The sequence below is a fragment of the Bufo gargarizans genome, chromosome 1 (genome assembly GCF_014858855.1).
Source record: "Bufo gargarizans isolate SCDJY-AF-19 chromosome 1, ASM1485885v1, whole genome shotgun sequence".
Lineage (NCBI taxonomy): Eukaryota > Metazoa > Chordata > Amphibia > Anura > Bufonidae > Bufo > Bufo gargarizans.
The window spans coordinates 127,667,470-127,687,074 of NC_058080.1; the positions used below are offsets into that span (position 1 = coordinate 127,667,470).

A 19,605-nucleotide genomic window follows, 5' to 3' on the forward strand; every position below is an offset into this window, starting at 1 on the left:
AGAACATTCTGTTAAAGAGTGAACCCTCACTTTAAGGTGTAACTCCCATGCTTCTCTGAGAGCTCCATTACTCAAAATGTGAAACGTTGCACCTCTAAAAGGAATACTGATGTCAATGACACTCTGTGGTGAAAGATCAGAGACTGTGAAGTCCAAAGTTACAGTAATGAAACACAGGACGTCTAATTGTATGGCATATCGCTTGTATAGGTCTTGAGCTCTGAGAAGCTATGTTCATTTCTCAGTGGGTTGTCTTTCCATCTATTTTATGGATGTGCTGCTAGAATAACATGTTTCTTTTGTGAAACACTTGGTCATTTATGATTATTTAGGGGATATGTTTTCAGATTGTTTGGTTAACAATGCTAGAAAAGATTAACAACTAGTAATGTTGGGAATGGAGGTGCTGGAAATGGTATAGATGTAATGTGTATTTGTCTCCAGCTCTATGTAGTGTATTTCTTATTATTCAGATTGTGGGTATACAAAGAATTAGGGATCGACTGATAGTGATTTTTTTTTGATTTTTTTTTAGAGCAGATACCGATAACCTGTGAACTTTTGAGGCCGATAGCCGATAACTTGTACCGATCTTCTGTGCATTTAAATTTTAGAAAAAAATGTAAATTCTGCGTTCACCACTTTGGAGATCAATTTTTATTTTTTATTCTTTTTTTATTTTAATAGTTTGGACTTTTCGGACGTGGCAATATGTGATATGTTTATTTATATATTTTATATGTAAAATTGGGGAAGGGGGTGATTTTATACTTTAATATTTTGGTTTTACTTTTTACCTTTTTTTTTATTTAATAACCATTTCCCCCCTTAGGGGCTAGAACCTGGGATCTTTAGTCCCTTGTCCTATTCACCCTAATAGAGCTCTATTGGGGTAAATAGGACTTCACTCTCCCTGCTGCTCTGTGCTTTGTACACACAGTAGCAGGGAGCTTACCATGGCAGCCAGGGCTTCAGTAGCGTCCTGGCTGCCATGGTAACCGATCGGAGCCCCATGATTACACTGCTGGGGCTCCGATCAGAAGCTGCCACTGCACCACCAATGAGGAGGAGGGGAGGGGACTTGTGGCCACTGCCACCAATGATTTTAATACTGGGGAGGGGTTGGGGGGGTGCACTGCGCCACCAATGTTTTTTAATACTGGGTAGGGAGAGCGCACTGCGCCACCAATGTTTTTTAATACTGGGAGGGGCGGGGAGGGGGGGAGGGGGAGGATGCACTGCACCACCAATGTTTTTAACACTTGGGAGGGTGCACTGTGCCACTAATGATAATTAATGTTTAATACAGGAGGTGGGTGTGTCGGCGCAGAATCATATAGCCGGCAACCTGCCTCTGACAGGGAGCTGCGATTAGTGGCAGCAGTTAACCCCTCGGGTGCGGCACCTGAAGGGTTAACTTCCGCTGATCGCAGCTTCCTGCCAGCCTTAAAACAGATGGCTACAACATGGGGAACCACATGGTCTTCTTTGGTTGCATCATGCACACTTTAATAAGGAATGTACCCATGGGGAGGAGGCATAACCAAAGGTCGGGTGGTTTTACTGGGTCCACAAAGGTGCAAGTGGCAAAATATTTTGTGTATAGTGTTTAGATGACTCCAAATGTTTTTGTGTAGCCGCTAGATTTCACTATTCTCAAACTATTGCTGAATTGCCATGGGATTCACAGATATATCCCATTCATATTACTTTTGATGAATTATATCCTTAAGGAGGAACCTTTTTCATTTGTCATTATTACCAGATATTACTTGTATAAAGTCGTCTTCTTACTAGATTTGCTCTGGTGTTTTCCATAGTTCCTACTAATAATTAATAGCCCTGGGTTATATCTACTCCCTTAATGTTTTCCACTGAGCAGTCTGTTAGCAGAGCATTTACAGCAACTGTTCAAGGCAGGACGGAAAAGTCTTGGCATTGGGAAAGGTTTACTAACACGCACGAGGTTGATTTTGTTGGCTGTTATTACAACAGTCCCTGTGTTTTCTGAATACTAAGAAGAAATAAATCTTAAAAAAAAAAAGTTTCTTATTTTATAGATGTGATGTTTGTGGTGCTATAACAATGGGACACGGTCAATAGTGAAGTGGACACTAGATCACTGCCTATACTAGATGACAATCTATTGGGTATATGGTGGTAGATAGCAGAAGTTGGCAAGTAAAGATGTTTTCTTGTAAGGAGGAGGTGGCATTGGAACAAGTTATGGAAGATCTAAGCCAGATCATACACTTTTCTAAAAAGGTGGATTTAAAGGCTTACAATATTAAGGGTCTGGCGAATGGCATACATCAGGGTATTCGGGGGAAGGGGAGGGGGTTTCAGGTACGAGAAGTCCTGGACACAAGCATGTGAGCAATATGGAGTAAACTGGTCTTGGTGGTATACGGAGGCATCACAGTTTACACCTCCGGCTGTTGGCAAGACACAGCTGGGAAAGTAGTGTTAGGATTGGCTAGGCCTGGGCTAAACAGAATGTGCTCAGGCACTCGGCCAACTGCCTTTTTTGCACATTGCAATACTATTGTGTGCTCATTCCATTGTTAGAAGTCAGTGATATTAATTGGTAGTGAGACTCGCTAAGAAAAATATCCGTCTTTAACACCCTGCACCACCACTGATGCGCTGTTCCCTTGAAACTCCAGTGCCGTAAGTTGGCACTGGGACTTCACAGCTCCATCCATTGTGCAGTGTATGAAGCCGATAACTGCAGCGCTGCAGCCAACAAAGTGGTCCCTACCAGTCCTGAGGATAGGTCATCAATATGAAAATCCTGGAATCCCATTCATTTCTTTAACCCTTGGACAATCCTTTTAAGGCCAGTGAAGCGACCTGCCAGAATCACATGGTCTTAGTCAGTTAGCGAGGACTGAAAATCAGAGCAATTACTACAGGGAAGTTAGCTTAAAGGGCACCTGTCATCTTTATGCTGACCTCACTGAGGCCATCATAAAATAGTGACAGAAATGCAGATTTAAGTGGTATCGCTCATGAGCTAAACATAAGTGGTTGCTGAGAACCAGCATCTTAATGATTGCAGCCCAGGCCTTGAAAAGAGTCAAATCTACCTGAGAAGAGTCCTGGTTATTATAATCTCCTGCTCTCCCCGTCCATCTGCTGATGATTGGCAGTTCTCTCCTAGAGAGAAAGGGAGAAAACTAGGTAGAAGACCATCAGTCATCAGCAGGTGGGCAGGAGAGCAGGAGATTATGAATAACCAGGACTCTTCTCAGGTGGCCGGGACTCTTTTCCAGGCCCAGTCTGCAATGATTGTGATGTTGGTTCTCGGAAACCCCTTCCTTTTAACTTTTAAATGACAGACCTCTGAAATCAACTCTCCTCTCTCTACTTTATGCTGCCGTTAGTATGGGCAGCACAAAGTTGATGACAGGTTTCCATTAAACAGAAGGGTTAAGGCTACTTTCACACTAGCGTTCGGGTTTCCGTTCGTGAGCTCCGTTTGAAGGAGCTCACGAGCGGACCCGAACGCAGCCGTCCAGCCCTGATGCAGTCTGAATGGAGGCGGATCCGCTCAGACTGCATCAGTCTGGCGGCGTTCAGCCTCCGCTCCGCTCGCCTCCGCACGGACAGGCGGACAGCTGAACGCTGCTTGCAGCGTTCGGGTGTCCGCCTGGCCGTTCGGAGGCGTGCGGATCCGTGCGGATCCGTCCAGACTTTCAATGTAAGTCAATGGGGACGGATCCGTTTGAAGATGCCACAATGTGGCTCAATCTTCAAGCGGATCCGTCCCCCATTGACTTTACATTGAAAGTCTGGACGGATCCGTCCCAGGCTATTTTCACACTTAGCTTTTTTTTGCTAATATAATGCAGACGGATCCGTTCTGAACGGAGCCTCCGTCTGCATTATTATGAGCGGATCCGTTCAGAACGGATCCGCCCGAACGCTAGTGTGAAAGTAGCCTAAGTTGTAAAACCAGTACATTATTTCTTTTTAGCCAATTATAGGATCCTTTGTGGTCATTCTTAAGTGCAGCCTTAATTTTCCTGTTAAAGTATGTCACTTGTATTGTGTGAAGGTTGAAGGTACAGTACGGTATGTTAAACCTGCTCTTGCAGCCAACAGAGGCACTCCCTTACTGAGGGTTTAACTGCAGGTAAAGGAAGTGTAACATCTAACAACTTTTCCAGAAAAAGGTGCAAGAAGGGACATCTCGGCTATGAATAATCTAGTTATGAAAGGAAAAACATGCAGCTAGGACTCTGAACAATCCCCTGAGCTTACAAAAAGGGTCAAGTGTGAAATCCAGAACATGATCTCATAACCAGAAGAATGAGGTTTGAGTTATACACTCGAAGTCTGTGTCACACAGTAGCCCACATTTACTGATGTCATAAACCAATTTTGCGCAAATTGGCACATCTAGTAGTTGAGCAATCCCTTGCGCCTATCTCGCCAAGAGGCATGCCGTAACAGAAATGGGGTGTTTCCTGGCGGTAATGAGGCATGGCCTAAGATTTACCATTCTGCTCTAAAATTGCACCACAATTCTGGCAATAAATTCTGTTGCAAATGAAGACAATAGTTGGTATAAAGTTGGACAAAAGTATCTAGCCCTGCACCAAATTTGTTATATAGGTTGAGCCACTGTGATTAATTTGTGGCAGCCTGTCTACAGGATTAGTGTTGCCCCAATGTGGTTTCTGGACTAGTGGCAGCGAATGACCCTGCACCATCTATTGGGATCAGTGGCTTGTTGACCTGAGTTTTCCCATTCACTAAATCATGTCAGGTTGGTGACTTTTTAATATTCCATAAATATTCCTAGCGTTTGGCTTTATCCTAAACCCTTGAGACACAGATTGGTGAAACCCAGGGTATGCCGGTTTTCTGTGTGTCTCATAGTTTATTTTAAAAGCAAAAATAACACACAATACTCACCTCTCCAATCAAGCGCGGACACTCTGGTGGTCTTCCCCATTCTTTGTCTATAAAATGCTAGCATGTGACCACTCGGCTAATCCGTAACCATGGGGGTCACATTCAGTGCTACTGCCATCGCTGCTTAAAGGGGTTGTCCGAGTTATGAAAAATATATTTTTTTCCCTCATTTCCCTGGTTTTTTTCTGGCCCTTTGTTTACATGCAATAAAAACCATCTCTGCCCCTCCCCCTGCTCTGCTAAGGGAGTGGATACAAGAGCTGCCCTGAGTGACATGTCTGCCTGCTGGGAGACTCTGCAGCATGTTGTATGTGTAGGACTACAAGTCCCAGCTGTATAATGACACTGCTAAGGGATTGAATACAAGAGCTGCCCTGAGTGCTGGGAGACTCTGCAGCATGTTGTATGTGTAGGACTACATGTCCCATCTGTATAATGACACTGCTAATACACACAGGATCTTCCCCCTACCTTCTTGTGCAATGCTCTCTCTAGTATATCAGCTCCGGTGCCCAGCATTGTCTCCTCACTGCCTGCAGAGCTGAAGGGGTTAAGAATCCTAGCAGAGAGTAGACGACAGTGAAGGAGGGGGAGGGGGGGGGGGCGTGGCCAGCACAGTGACGTCTCATTTGCAGGCTTGTAAACGACCTTTATCAGAGCAGGGAGAGAAGCTGACATCACAGGTCATGTGACCCTCAGTGAAATCTGAGAAACCAGTCACTGGAGATAAAGTGAGTGAATTGGAAAGCTGTTACATTTGCTTAGTTAGGAACATAGAAAGAACAAAAAAATAACTTTGACAACCCCTTTAAGGAGCCATAATGCCAGTAGTATGGTAAATGGCTGCTGCGACCTTTCATCACTGATTGGCTGCAGCAGTCAAGTGCTGGCTTCAATTGGGCAAAGTCTGGGTCGACCGCTGGAGCAGTTGCACTGGATCAGGGGTCATTGGATAGATGAGGATTTTTTTATTTGCTTCAGATTTTTATTTTAAGGTTTAATCACAGGCTTTTTCCTTCTACTGAATGGCTCATCTGATGTGTGCAGTTCCCTTGATGGTTGTTTTGCCTTATACTGTTTCCAGGATATGTACTTTTTAAAAGGAGTAATTTGGCAGAGAGGATACCACCAGAAATAATATCAGTTCATAATTTTATTATTTGTGGGATGAACTGTTATTGATGGAATTTTAGAATACAGATGACTTTTTAATTCAGTCTTTTTTGGAGGCAAGGCAACCAGAAAATGGCAATCCAGGTAGTGCATTTTTGTTTTGTTTTTTGTTTTACAATATTCACTGTGCATGATAAATAACATATTTGAATAGCTTGGACATTTCTGAATGTGATAATACCAATTCTATTTAGCTTTTACATTTTTTTTTTTTGGGGTAGATTTTTTTTGTTAACCCTTGCTGTGTTGCAAGAAAAAAATTAACAGTAAAATAAACCTCAATATATATTACTCTGCAATTTACAGAAATACCCCACATATGGTAGTAAACTGCTGTATGGTCACGTGGCAGTGGTCAGAAGGAAAGGAGAGCCATATGGATTTTGGAGGCAGATTTTGCTTAAACGGTTTTTAGGCACAATTTTGTATTTGAAGAGACCCTGGTGTACCCCTACAGTGGAAACTACACCCCTTTAAAGAATATATTAAAGGATGTACTGAGCACTTTGACCCTATAAGCGTTTTACAGAATTTGGAAACACTTGGCTGTGAAAATGAAAAGTTTTATTTCTTCCAATAAAATGTTGCATTAGCCTCACATTTTTCATTTTCACAAGGGTTAACAGGAGAAAAAGCACCCCTTAATTTGTTGCCCGTTTTCTCCTGAATACGACAACACCCCATATGTGGTGGTAAACTGCTGGTGGGGCACATGGCAGGACTCAGAAGGGAAGGAGCGCCATATGGCTTTTGAAGCAGATTTTGATGGATTGGTTTACAGGTGCCATTGGTTTTTATTTTTTGAGTGTCTTATGTTGGGGCTCATTGTTTTGTGGGATGAGGTGACGTTTCCATTGGTACAATTTTGGGGTAAATAAGACTTTTTGATCGCTTGGTATTACACTTTTTGTGAGGCAAGGTGAAAAAAAAAAGGGCTGGGTTGAAATATTTTTTTTTTTTTTTTTTTTTTTTTTTTTACAGCATTTACCTGAGGGGGCATTTTATGTGATATTTTTATAGAGCAGGTTGTTACGGACACGGTGATACCCAATGTGTGTATCATTTTTTATTTTTAAGTTTACACAGTGAAAGCCTTTTTGAACAGAATAAAGCAAGATTTTTTTTTATTCTGCAGGTCACAACTAAATAAAAATCATGCATCTAAAATAAACATACAAGATACGTAAATTGTACTAGAGATGCACAATAAAACCCTTAAAACGTCACTGAAATGACGATTATAATGTTAAAGGCTGAGGAATGGGGTATTCGTTGAACCTATGTGCCCAACAGCAAATGTAGTCAGGTCATCGAATAAAGGTGACCATTCAGGCTGGGTGTCGATCAGACCATCACCATATATTCGATAACCACAAAAATTCAATGACCGCAATTCATAATACGCTCTGGTTAACAAATATAATAGTCATTCAAACCAGAATCTCGATTGGATGATCAACAATTATTCGGCATTAATAATCGCCATTAAACATGTTGTAATGCATTTGTATAATTTTCCCAGATAACAGGACGTGGTTCCAGTTCGATTATTGGCTGTGAGTCACAGGTGTTGTATCGATCCAACACTAGATATTTGCTCGGCTCACAAAGTCAATATTCCATTATAGAAACACTGTATCAATTTCACAGATTAGCTTGAATAATTCGGGATTCCAGCTCTCTGGTGGCGTCCCACCTCTTTTATGAGCTGTACTACTCCCTTACCTACAAAGCGCAATAATGCCTTTCCTCTGGTCTCTGCTGTTTCAGAGTCCCTCGTGCTCAAAATCCTTTTTTTTTTTTTTTTTAACTTAATTGTTTTTCTCCTACTCTGGGATTTCCACTTTTGGGGGCCTGATCCCCTGTACAATGCATTGTATTGGTTGTAAGTGTATTACACTGAGAAATACAGGGGGCTGGATCTCACAGGCTTACAGGAAGGCAGCCACGATTCCTAAGGAAGGCATCGGGCTGCCGTCTAAGCCATCGGGTCCCCATCACAGCAGTGCGGGGACCCGATGGAAGCTCACTCCCACCCTACACGTCACACGTGCCGCGGTAAGCGCTGACCGCGGCACATCTAGTTAATAAGCTGGCAACGGTGTTTTCACTGATGCTGACGCACACAGCAGGGGCCCGATTAGCACACCGTAGTACTACGACGCTGGAATTTTAAACAGTACATGTACAGCGCTGGTACTGTACGGGTTAAACAGAAATATGCCTAATTTAGGTGTATTTTTGTCGCAGATTGTGCCACAATCTGTAACTTCTCCCTGCTCGCACCTAAAAAAGTGGGCCCGTCTCATTCATAATTTTCTACGCCTGGTTTAGGTGTAGGAAATGATCTAAATCGAAGACTGCTAGGAAGCTGTCTTACATTTAGAAGCGGCAGTGGATCAGCCAAAGTTATGAAGGGGCCTGTGCATCTTCATAACTCTGATGGATCCACCACCAGCACTGGTCTAAACACTGGTCTTAATAAATGTGCCCCTAAATTTTTTGTCATCTTGAAAGACTTGAACTTGTTTGACCTTTTGTACTATGCCTTGCAAATACTTCTGTATTTTTGCTGATATTCTATTACACCTCGCATTAACATAGCAGGCCTGGGCATTGAGCATGCTGTGATTGTTTTCAGCATGTGCCAGTTAGGACAGAGAGAGCCCCCTGACTCTTTCTACCTGTTCCAATGCCAGGGATACTATTGACCACTGCATCCAAATGGGTTGAACTCTCAGGATCAGAGTTGCATCCCCTCCTGGCAGTGAGAGCAGGGTGTCAACTGTATAATACAGCTGGCTCCTGCAAATGATGGTTCAGGCACAGTGCCTGAGCCCACACTATCATAACGATGTACTATTACAGAAGACTGTTTTATCAGCATAGCAGGAGTATTCATTGAACTAGATGGACTTGTGTCTTCAACTTTACTATTTTACTATATTATTAGGTATATAAGTGGATCATGCATCTACTTTTCATAACATTTAAGCCTATCCACAGGTGCACTCATTTTGATTGTTTCCATATGTTGTGTGGCAGTATGCCCGCTTGCCTACCGCTTCATTCAGCTCCTCTCCCGGCCATGCTAGTGTGGTGGGTCCAGTGCTCCATGTTGCTCCAATCTTTGGATCATAGTGGTCAGATCCCACTGGTCCGTTATCACCTGTACTATGGGCAGGGCAGACTAGATGGGCCAAATGGTTCTTATCTGCCGACTCATTCTATGTTTCTGTGCTATTGGTGAGAAAACTGATTTGAAGAATGTTATTAATCTACGGAGTTACAAATGTGTCCACTCCAGAGCTGCATTCACAATTCTTTAGACTTCAGTGCTGAAGTCTCTCAGGATTTCTCATTCATTTATTGCTTATTCTGTTAATTTGCTTTCTGGGAAGTGTCCCTTGTACAGTAATCGGATGTAGGAAAGCACATGCCAACTGTTAAATAAGCTCAGCTGAGCCATTTTAGGATGTGGCTCTGTACAACTGTTCCTCAGCCACAAGTCAAGCCAGAATAGTGAATACTAAGATGCTTGTTCTATGTTTGTCTTGACTGGTATGACCTCTGAGGTTTCATTCTCGTAAAACTGATCCTACTGTGTATTAGACTTTTTTCTTCTTCTTTGCAGATATGATTTATCTTCAGGGATCAGAAGTTATCTTTAAAGTGGCCCTAAGTTTGTTGGGCAGTCACAAACCCTTAATCTTGCAACAAGAAAATCTTGAGTCCATTGTGGACTTCATAAAGAACACACTGCCAAATCTGGGCTTGGTACAAATGGAGAAGACTATAAACCAGGTAATTCCAGAGACCCGCTCCTCTGTTCAGATTGGTAACTTGAGACATGCCATTTATTTTTTTTAGCCTAACTGCAGTCAAAATCTGGGAATTGTATACTGTTAACCCCAATATAGCCACATCATACCCCCTATATCATTCCGATGAGGGATGTGGGAAGCCGAGTTATTTAACAGGATCCTGAAAATGAAGCTCTGGTGGTGACTCTTGTCACTCATGGAAACCTCACTGGTGAACACCCTGCAAATGTTTGTCCTTTTATTCCTGCCAGGCCTCATGGGCATAGCAGAGCCTGTATTTTGGAGAGAGATTCAACATAGTACTTCTCATACCTTTCTAAAGCCTCATTCACAAGTCAGTGTTTTTTGGTCCGTGATTTCCATCAATGATTGTGAACCAAAACCAGAAATGGAGCCTCCACAGACATAAGGTCTAAGGGAAAGATCTGCACCTCTTCTGTGTTCGGCTCAAAATCACAGATGGAAATCACTGACCAAAACACTGACGTGTTTAATACAGTGTCCGATGGAGCATGATACTTTGTGTTTATTACATGGCCAGTGATTGTGTGAGCCAAAACCGGGTTCGGCTCTAAATACAGAACAGGTGCAGATATTTCCCTTATAACTTATGTCTGTGATGGCTCCAGTCCTGGTTTTGGCTCACAATCACCAATGGAAATCACTGACCAAATCACTGACTTGTGAATGAGGCTTAAGAAGTTTAGGGCGTTTTAAAAATTGGCCAACTCCTTTAGTGTGGCATATGCATGAGGCCAAAAACCGCTTTCATGGTTGGTGTATTATTGGGCTGTCTGAAATTTTGCACTATGGGCTGTAGTGTATAATTTTTTATTTATGTTGGTTGTGTCCTGAGACCTAGAAAAAGTGCATTTAATGTTCTTTCCTTTTTAGGTTTTTGAAATGGACATTTCAAAGCAATTGCAGGATTACGATGTGGAATATCATGTACTGCAGGATGAACTGATCGATTCCTCTCCTCTCAGTGACAACCAGAGAATAAATAAGTTAGAAAAGGCAAATAATACCTTACACAAACAGAACTTTGACCTATTGGAGGAGTTACAGGTAGGTACACACCAAAAGATACAAATTATCCACTCTGTTACACAGATTTTTTTTTTCTTCCTGCTGAATCAGTGTTTGTTTTCTCTGATTGTACTCTTGTAAGTGTCTACTTTATGTACATGCTCATTGTTCTGGAATTTCTAACAATTACGGGTTTTAGAAGGATTTTTAGAAGAAAGATATGTACAAAACTTAATTATGGGACAAATTCAAGTCTGTTTCATCTGTACAAATGTGTTGACCAGGACTGAGTAATTAAATGTCATAAATAACTAAATGTGTAGCCATTAATGATATGACTTTAAAAAACATTTTTATTTTTATCCTTTCTTAAAAAAATATAAAACCTGGATTGTTACACCTATCAATCTGCTTAGGAGCTGTGTACAGAAAATGGTAGTATTTTCTAGGTAGCTTTTTTTTATTTTGGATGCATTGGGGCAAAAAAATAATAATTGTAAAGGTCTACATAACCTTCCAGCTGGCCATACACTTCATCCAAATGCTTTCTCACGTAACCCCCAATTCTCTTTCTCCCCTTGGCTAATCATGTGTTCCTGAATCGGGAAAGTGGTGTAAGCCATTGCCAGGCTTATCAAGTGGCAGCTTATCTCCCCGAGAACAAAAGGATCGGCATGTTGGAGTTCAACTGCTTAATCCTGATATCGCCTTGCAGATGTTTGCGGGGACCCTAACTGACCCCACTAAAATCAGTAGGTTTGCAGCAAGCCATAGGAGAGACCAGCATGGGAGGGAGTGGTAATGGCTATGCTGGTGGTATTAGTACTCACAGTTCACAGTGGCAGTCCTCACACTGGCTCTCCCTAGGCCATGCAGCAGTGAATGGAGGGCTCACCCTTTCTTTGCTTTGGTCAGCAATAGGCACAGTTCTGAGGTATGTTACAGAGTAAGATTCTCCCAGTAATTGTGTAGAGCAGCAGCAACGATGATGGCAGTAGTCTCCATGAGTCTTAGAGCTGTATTACATTAAAAGATTTTGTAGTCGATTGTCAGCAATCGCCTGCTCGTCAGTTGAGGAGACTGCTATTACATGCAGTGATCCAATCCACAGTATGAGGAGTAGGGATTGCTAATGCCAGTGCTTGTCCCCATACGGAATCATTGTTTGCTGGCAGCGGATCGTGATTAGACAGCGCGATCTGTCGCCGGCAAACAATGATTTTTAAGCATGCTTAAAAATCTTGATTGCCCGATGAACGAGCGTTTGCTTGTTAGTCAGGTTATCGCGGCAGTATTACACAGCCAGATCATCACTAACATTTGTTCCTACAAATGCTCATTGGTGATGATCTGGCCGACCATCTGCCAGTGTAATACAGGCTTTACTCTAAACACACTTTGCAATCTTTCCAAATAACCACAGGCATGTAATTCCATTTTCATTAATTCTTTCTACAATTCCTGGGCTGAGGAATGCAGATCTTAGATTCGGATGGCCAGTCCATCTCAAAGCATGGTGAGTGCCATGTTTTAATGCCAAAAAGGAGCGGTAGCTTATTGTCTGAATCCAATGTATGGCCTTGATGGTTTTAAACTAGTGTTGAGCAAATCGGTTCATTCATCTAAACAAACTTACACTTGTAAGGAAGCATCTCCACAGCTTTAGATGCTCCTTCTGCCAGGGGATTAACATGACCGCATATATTGCACGTCCTTGATGATCTTGCGCATGTGCCGTTACTTGAAGTATCGGTACATACACAAATGATATGCCTGCAAAATGAATTAGAATTTGTGCACTCACCGCCAAAATTCATGATCATCAACATTCATTGATTTGTTTTCTAAGCATATCATTTGTAGATGTGCCGATACTCGCAGTAACTGTGTGTGCGCTAGATTATGTGTGGCCATGTTAATCAGCTGGTACAGCGGGAAATCACTTGTAGAGGGACAGTCCCACAGATGGAGAACTTGTTCAGATGAATGAACCGTTTTGTACAAATAGACGCTTCACTATTCTAAACCCTCTGTGGATGTCTGGTCTTTCACTCAGGCGTAGTCTCTCAGTTGAGTTGTTCTTTGGCATCTGTTCAGTCTCAGGAATGGTGTTTCCTGGATAAGGCTGCTCTTTGGGCCTGCTTTGCAGGAGCTCACCCATGTAGGTCTGGTCTCTAGCTCTGCTCAGCTAAGACACTCTAACTAACCAGAGAAGGCCAGATCAGCTGGTCTCCATGGCACAGCATTAAGGCACATTTAACCTTTTGCAAAAAAATTTGCCTTTTAGCAGTGATCCACTAGGTCACTGCAAGTGTAGCAGATATTCACATAGGACCAGCTTTAATGTGTCTAGGTTAGCTTTTTGTTACTATGTGAAGCAGTGTTCCACTTAAATCTAGATTAAAACAAATGTTGCCTTTTTCTTTTCTTTCTGCTGCAGGTATCCAAAGGCAGAATCCAGATTCTGGAGTCAACAGTTGATAATTTACAGATTAATGAAGTTAAATTGAAACAGTGTGTCTGTACTCTAGAGCTTGAGCGATCAGCCCTGCTAACCACAATTGAGGAACTGAAAAAACAGATCCAGGAGTCACAAAATAGTCCTCTTTAGATAAACCATGATCATGAAGAACATTTCACATACCAAACAAAGCTGATTTTACTAAAAATGTCCAGGTCATGTTCTTCCTTATCCATTGCACATGCTTCCTTATTAAGAAGAAGCAATCTTCAGATAAGGGGATCTTACATCACAGGAATGAATCTTCTGGTGTTTTTTCTTTGTCATCATTGTAGTATTTTATGCATTTTTAGATTTTTATTTTCTTCTCATTCTTGGTTTCTCTTGAGTTGTAAATTTCAAAATATTTCATATTGGCCAAGCAAGGGAAAACCATTATAGAAAGGGATATATTGTAATCTTGAGTATGCAAGATCCTTTAGGATTTCTTATCTCCAAACCAAAGTGGAGCAGGCTGAGCTAATATTCAGTCCTTTTGGAAGCTATAGCCATAACATGGTGATTGGATGTTCCCTTTTAAACCAAAGATCTTTATCAAATCTTCCCTTAAAAGATTAATGCACAGAATGATCATCTGCTCTCTCTGTTCCATTTCTCCTAAGATCAGTTGAGTGGGCAACTGATGATACCCAAAAGGCTTAAGGACCATCATATGTTCCCAACAATAATGATCTAATATCTGTGGGTTCCCTCCATTAGTGGTGTCCAGCCTTTAGTTTTCTAGTTGTAGTATAAGAGCAGCTATAGAGAAATAGGCCGGACACCATTGGCCCAGATCAAAATCTTATCCTGTATCAGAAAAGAGCCATGCATCAGTAATGTTACAAGTTCAAAACTCATGTACGGAATGCTTCCTTCTACACTACTTGGTTGTTGGCTAAGCACATGTAGTCTATGAAGTGCCTTCAGTGAGCTAAATATGCCTCAGATGATGGTAACTCTGACCACCTCTGCTCCACCCGCCTGACCGGAAATGTGAACAGGGACTACAGTATATAGTGCTGGCTCTAGGGACAGGTTCATGGCAAATTCTCACAAAAATGCTTTGGATTTAGAAATATATCTCCTACTGTGTCTTGTATAAATGTGTATATGCGACACAAGGTCATATTTTGATTTTCATGTATTTTATATGAAGTTTCCCTGGTAAATATGGAACATTTTAGGTGCTTAGATGGAGCACAACCATGTGGAGTCCTAAAATTCACATTTTATCTTTTTTTTATTAACTTAAATATTTATAACTTGATATATTATTTGTATCATATTTTTAATGTGCATTATGCTTTTAACCCAAATAACAATACAGTTAGTGGTTTGCTGTTAATTAGAGCTATTTCTTGGTTTCAGTCATGTCTTCCCGATGTTGTATTCATACCAAAGCTCAGCCTAGCTAGCAGCATAAATTTCACATAAGCCACACCCAGGACTAATTAGTTGATCTAATCATATGGCTTATATTATATCGCTATGATCCTTTACGTACTGAAAATTTTAGTTCATTTTGCTTGAGTCTGCATTGATGTAATTTGGGACACATTTATCAAATGTCACACTGTTTTTAATACATTTGGTGCATCTTTAAATCTAGCACTTCTGTTTAGAGATACTGCTCCACTTTCTGTGCCACTTCTTTACTACAGGAAGATTGAGACAATTTTTGAGACTTTCAGAGCAATGATGGTGTTGCTGTTACTCTTAGAGAATCAACTCTCTCTGCAATTGCTGCCACCTCTCTACTTTGACAGGGTCTGGCAGGAGTGATCACGTTTACACTGCCTGGTCCTGTCAATAAAGTGCAGAGAGGGCAGAGCCTCTAGCTGTAAAGGCAATATCCCCATTGCCCCTAGAGGCTCATTTGCATATATTTAAACTTTATTTTTCTCAGCAATGTGGGCACTTATGGACACAAGAGTAAAATGGATGCCTTTAGCTGCAGACAGATGCCCTTTAAAAGCAAGTTGATAAATCTGACGTAAATCAGAGCAGATGGCTAACCGTGCCCACTTGACACCCACTTTTGAAACTTTGAGTGGAGTAAAAATCCAAAATTTCTCATCATTTTTGAGCACATAAGTCACAAAGCCCTTTTTGAAGTCCGAATTCCTCCAAATATACAGACATTTTGCTGTGATTTTTAAATGGAGCCATTGTTCAGGCACATTGACCTACACAGGGCATTATTGGCCCATTGTTGACAAGTTTCGGGAATGAACTATCAAACCAAGAAAACATTTAAAATCTATTTTATAAATGTTCTTACTGATAAACCACTAGTGCCTGCCAGCTACAAGTTGCTTGTGTTTTCCCTCTGGACAGAAATTTAAATGTGATGGCATTGTAGGAGTTATGGAGAAGGGGGTTTTTGACTCTGCACAACTGCCTCTGCAGTACTCCTGCTAGATGGACCTTTTTTAGTGCAGGATGATGTTATTATGCTGCTACAGACGTACAATACACTTGTGCTGAATATCAGCTAAAAAGAACATACCAGGTAATTTATAGTCTTATGCCACCTCTGACATCTGCAACCATTAACAGAATGTGGAATCCTGTCCCATGACTACAGGGAATTCTCTATTCACAGCATCTGCAGGAAGTTTATAGCATATTCTGTGTAACTGTCTAAGATGGGGGAAACCCCCTTTAAGTAGCCCATACAATATTTGGCTTTACACTTCTGGTAATTTTAAGTGCACAACTTTTGTAAAACAAAAAAAGTTAAGTATATATTTTTTTTTATTGTAATTGAACTACTGAAGCTAACTCAAAATACAATGGTGACATCCTTTATGTGACTATGTATGTAATTCCTGTAAGGGTAGTTCCACACCTCCGTTTTAGTGATCCGGCAGGATATTTCAGCAGAGTGTTCAGTAGCGGCATACTACTGGTAAGCCCTGGACTACATTGACTATAATGGGATTCGGTGGGAATCCGGACAGTTTCCGGCATGAGTGCTGGATTTCGATCAGGCAAAAAAACGGCGCATATAGTCAATGGGGTCTGGTGGTTAACGGCAGTATCTGTCTAGGCTTCATCCGGAGAACTCCGGCAGACTGTTCTCTGCCAGAACAGCCTGATGGATAATTTAAACGTAGATATAAAAAAAATAGCCTAAGGGTATGTCCGGATGTAGCATATTATGGCACAAAACTCTTACATACGGATTTCACAGATTTGCCCCATCCACATATATTTTACTTCTTAAAGTAGATTTTTTGAGGCCAGAATCCTTACTGAAAATCCGCAACAAATCCACAATATCTGAACTTGCTCAAATGGCAGGACTTGCACAGATTTAGCTGTTTTTAAACAGATATTACAATCTATTGTTTATTCTTGATAAAAAGTTTGATTTTCTTTTCTACATTTCTGTATCTGTTCTTAGGCTTCACCATACGTTTTATCATCTTGCTGTAGACAATATACATAGAGCAGTTCCATTTGGTCAGTAGAATCGCCATATATAAACTGTTTCGTTCTTCCACTTGAATAGCCATTTGTAAAAAAGAAAAACTGTAAAATACTTTTTAATTTTAATACAAAAAATTTGTACAGCTTTCTCACTCTAACATTTTAGAATCTTGTGTGAAGCAAAGTGTTGCTTAACTATAGATTAGTGTAAATGTGCTTCAGTAATTATTATTTTTCAGCACCACTAATTCCACTTGAGAAATCGGATAACACAGAAATGATCATATACATGTGTTCTATTTACTCCCCACTCTCCTGCACCCAAAATCACATTCACAGGGGTGTAAAAATATATGTGATATGCCCTCTTTAGGATCACACAACATCAAAAATTTGGTGGCCACAGGTGACGCTTTTTCATGACCAACAAAATGGCTATTCTAAATCAAGAAGTCAAAAGTTGTGCTTTGCCCTTTAGAACGAGGACATTTTCCTCTTGCTTCTGGAGATCTTTCAGGAAACTGTGCCAAGATCTCAGCTAAGTGGACTTGTATATGATTTAAGGGTATCATTACCGGTGGGACATAGTTGGCCATTGTTGCTCTCTATCATCACACCTGAATTTTCAGCTTTTGACCGAAGTTAAACTTAAAGGTGTATCTTCATCTTAGATATTTTGGTGTATTCACTTCTCTGGGACCCTTACCAATCTCCAGAATGGGGGTTCCTTTATCTCTTCCTGAATATGCACATGTGCAGCAACCTCCATTAATTCTCTGCTTGGATACCAAGGCTAGTGGCAGCCCTATCAGGCAAGATGGTGTTTGGAAAACCACAGACTGAAGGAAGGTACAAATCTGTAGGTTAGGTTTTAATTTTCAAGAACTATTTTTTAGTCAACAAGATTTGACTAGATTTTGGTCATCGAGTAGTTCAATTGTCCAGAATTTACCAAGTTGCGGTGTTTCACCGCAGTTTCAAAACATACACTAGTGGTCAAAAGTCTTCTTGACAATTGTATAGGTCTCTTTAGTGGCATTAGGTCCGTGACAGTCAACTGTTGCTTTCTTTCAAAATTTACAACCCTTCATAGCTTTTAATAATTCACAGAGGGCTGGAGAAATGTTTTCTGCACGTTTTGAAAGCGGGAATGACTGATTCACTATTTTAGTAATGCCAAATTGGAGTAAAATTGTTTCTTTTAGTAACTACTGTTCTGTAGGTACACTCTTTAGGCTTTGTCAAACCTTGCACTCCGGAATCTTATCTTTAAAAACATCACAAGACAAGGGAGGGGTTGTTCGACTTGCACAACATTTTTTCAAATTTTTTATATATTTTTTGCATTTTTAAACCCAGTTTTGAAAAGTGGGTGCGGTTAGTCTGTAAAGGAGTCTCACTCCAAATATATGATTGATTCCAAAAGCCACTGTAGTCGGGGAAGGTGCAGAAAACTAGGGTAGCATTTCTAATCGGAGCCAGATTTAACAAACAATGTGCATTGTTAAATTTGCAGCAAAGTATTCCAACGAGGACTCGAGCAAAACTTACTTCAAACATTACCCTTGTGATAAATTCCCTCTCTTAGAGTTTACTATGAATAAAAAAAAGTGGAAGAATGTAAAACTGAAAGTGAAATATGTGGAGAAATATTCAAGGAATTACAGAATGTCCCTAAGGTATCGAAAAATGTTTTGGCAAAGCAGTGAGAAGAAGGATTCTAAAATAAATCAAATGGACGTATCAGGAAGTGTATGTATTTTTTTTTCTGAGTCTGATCCCTATGGACCAGGCTAATTCCTTGTACACATTTTACTTGTACAGTGTTATTTCCTTAGTGTAATGTGTATAGATTGGCACGTGTATATATTATATAAAGACTTATCACCACTGGTGGCCTTAGTTTTTCTTATTTAGTGTGTTTTGCTTATTTTTGATTGTATTGATCTATTTTACACAGTTTGTATCATTGATATGGTTATCCCAAAGCTCTGGAAAGCAAGAATGAGAAATTGCATTTAAACATAAAATACAGTGCTGTGAAAGTATTTGCCCCTTTCCTGATTTCTTTATTTTTGCATATTGGTCGCATTTGATTGTTTCAGATCAAAAGTACTTTTAGTATTAAACAAAGATAACCCAAGTAAGCACAATGCTGTTTTTAAATAATTTAATTTATTGATGGTTTGCTGTTCAGCCCTTACTGGCCCTTTGTGAAAAAGTAATGGCCGCCTTAGGTACTAAATCAACCAGTTAACCAAGTTCAGTTGACATTTAGGTTTCTTTTCACTAACCACATGCAGGCATGATTACTGCCAGATCTGTGGAATCTAAACGTCACTTTGACAATGCCAAATAGGTACTCTATCAGGATACAACGTCTCAAAACGGCATTGGTGGGAACATCATAGACCGGCATCTAACATACCATACTGTATGCTACAATAAACGTTAACACATTAGATAACCTAGACAAGGGTTTGTTTTTTCTGCACTTTTTGAAAGCATTCAGATATGGATGCAAAACAATGTAATTGAAATGTACCAGTCTGTAAAGGGTTATAAAGCCATAGCTAAGACTCTAAAATTTCAGCGAACCACAGTGACAGCCATTATTCACAAATACAGAAAACTTGAAACAGAGCTGACTCTTCCCAGGTCATCGTCGACTCATCCAGAAGGTCACAAAAGAACTGCAGGCCTCATTTTCCTCAGTTA

General features: G+C 40.7%; 1 protein-coding gene across 9 annotated transcripts in view; it reads left to right on the forward strand.

Annotated features, from left to right (window-relative positions):
• TBC1D1 (TBC1 domain family member 1) overlaps positions 1 to 18,935 on the forward strand; it is a 226,342-nt gene extending 207,407 nt beyond the window's left edge. For all 9 annotated transcript variants that reach the window (XM_044298071.1, XM_044298096.1, XM_044298114.1 and 6 more), the window contains 3 exons: positions 9,731 to 9,900; positions 10,815 to 10,988; positions 13,390 to 18,935. In XM_044298071.1, the coding sequence (XP_044154006.1) occupies positions 9,731 to 9,900; positions 10,815 to 10,988; positions 13,390 to 13,560 (515 nt within the window). In that variant the 3' untranslated portion in view covers positions 13,561 to 18,935. The remainder of the gene's footprint in view (positions 1 to 9,730; positions 9,901 to 10,814; positions 10,989 to 13,389) is intronic.
• The last annotated feature ends 670 nt before the right edge of the window (positions 18,936 to 19,605 follow it).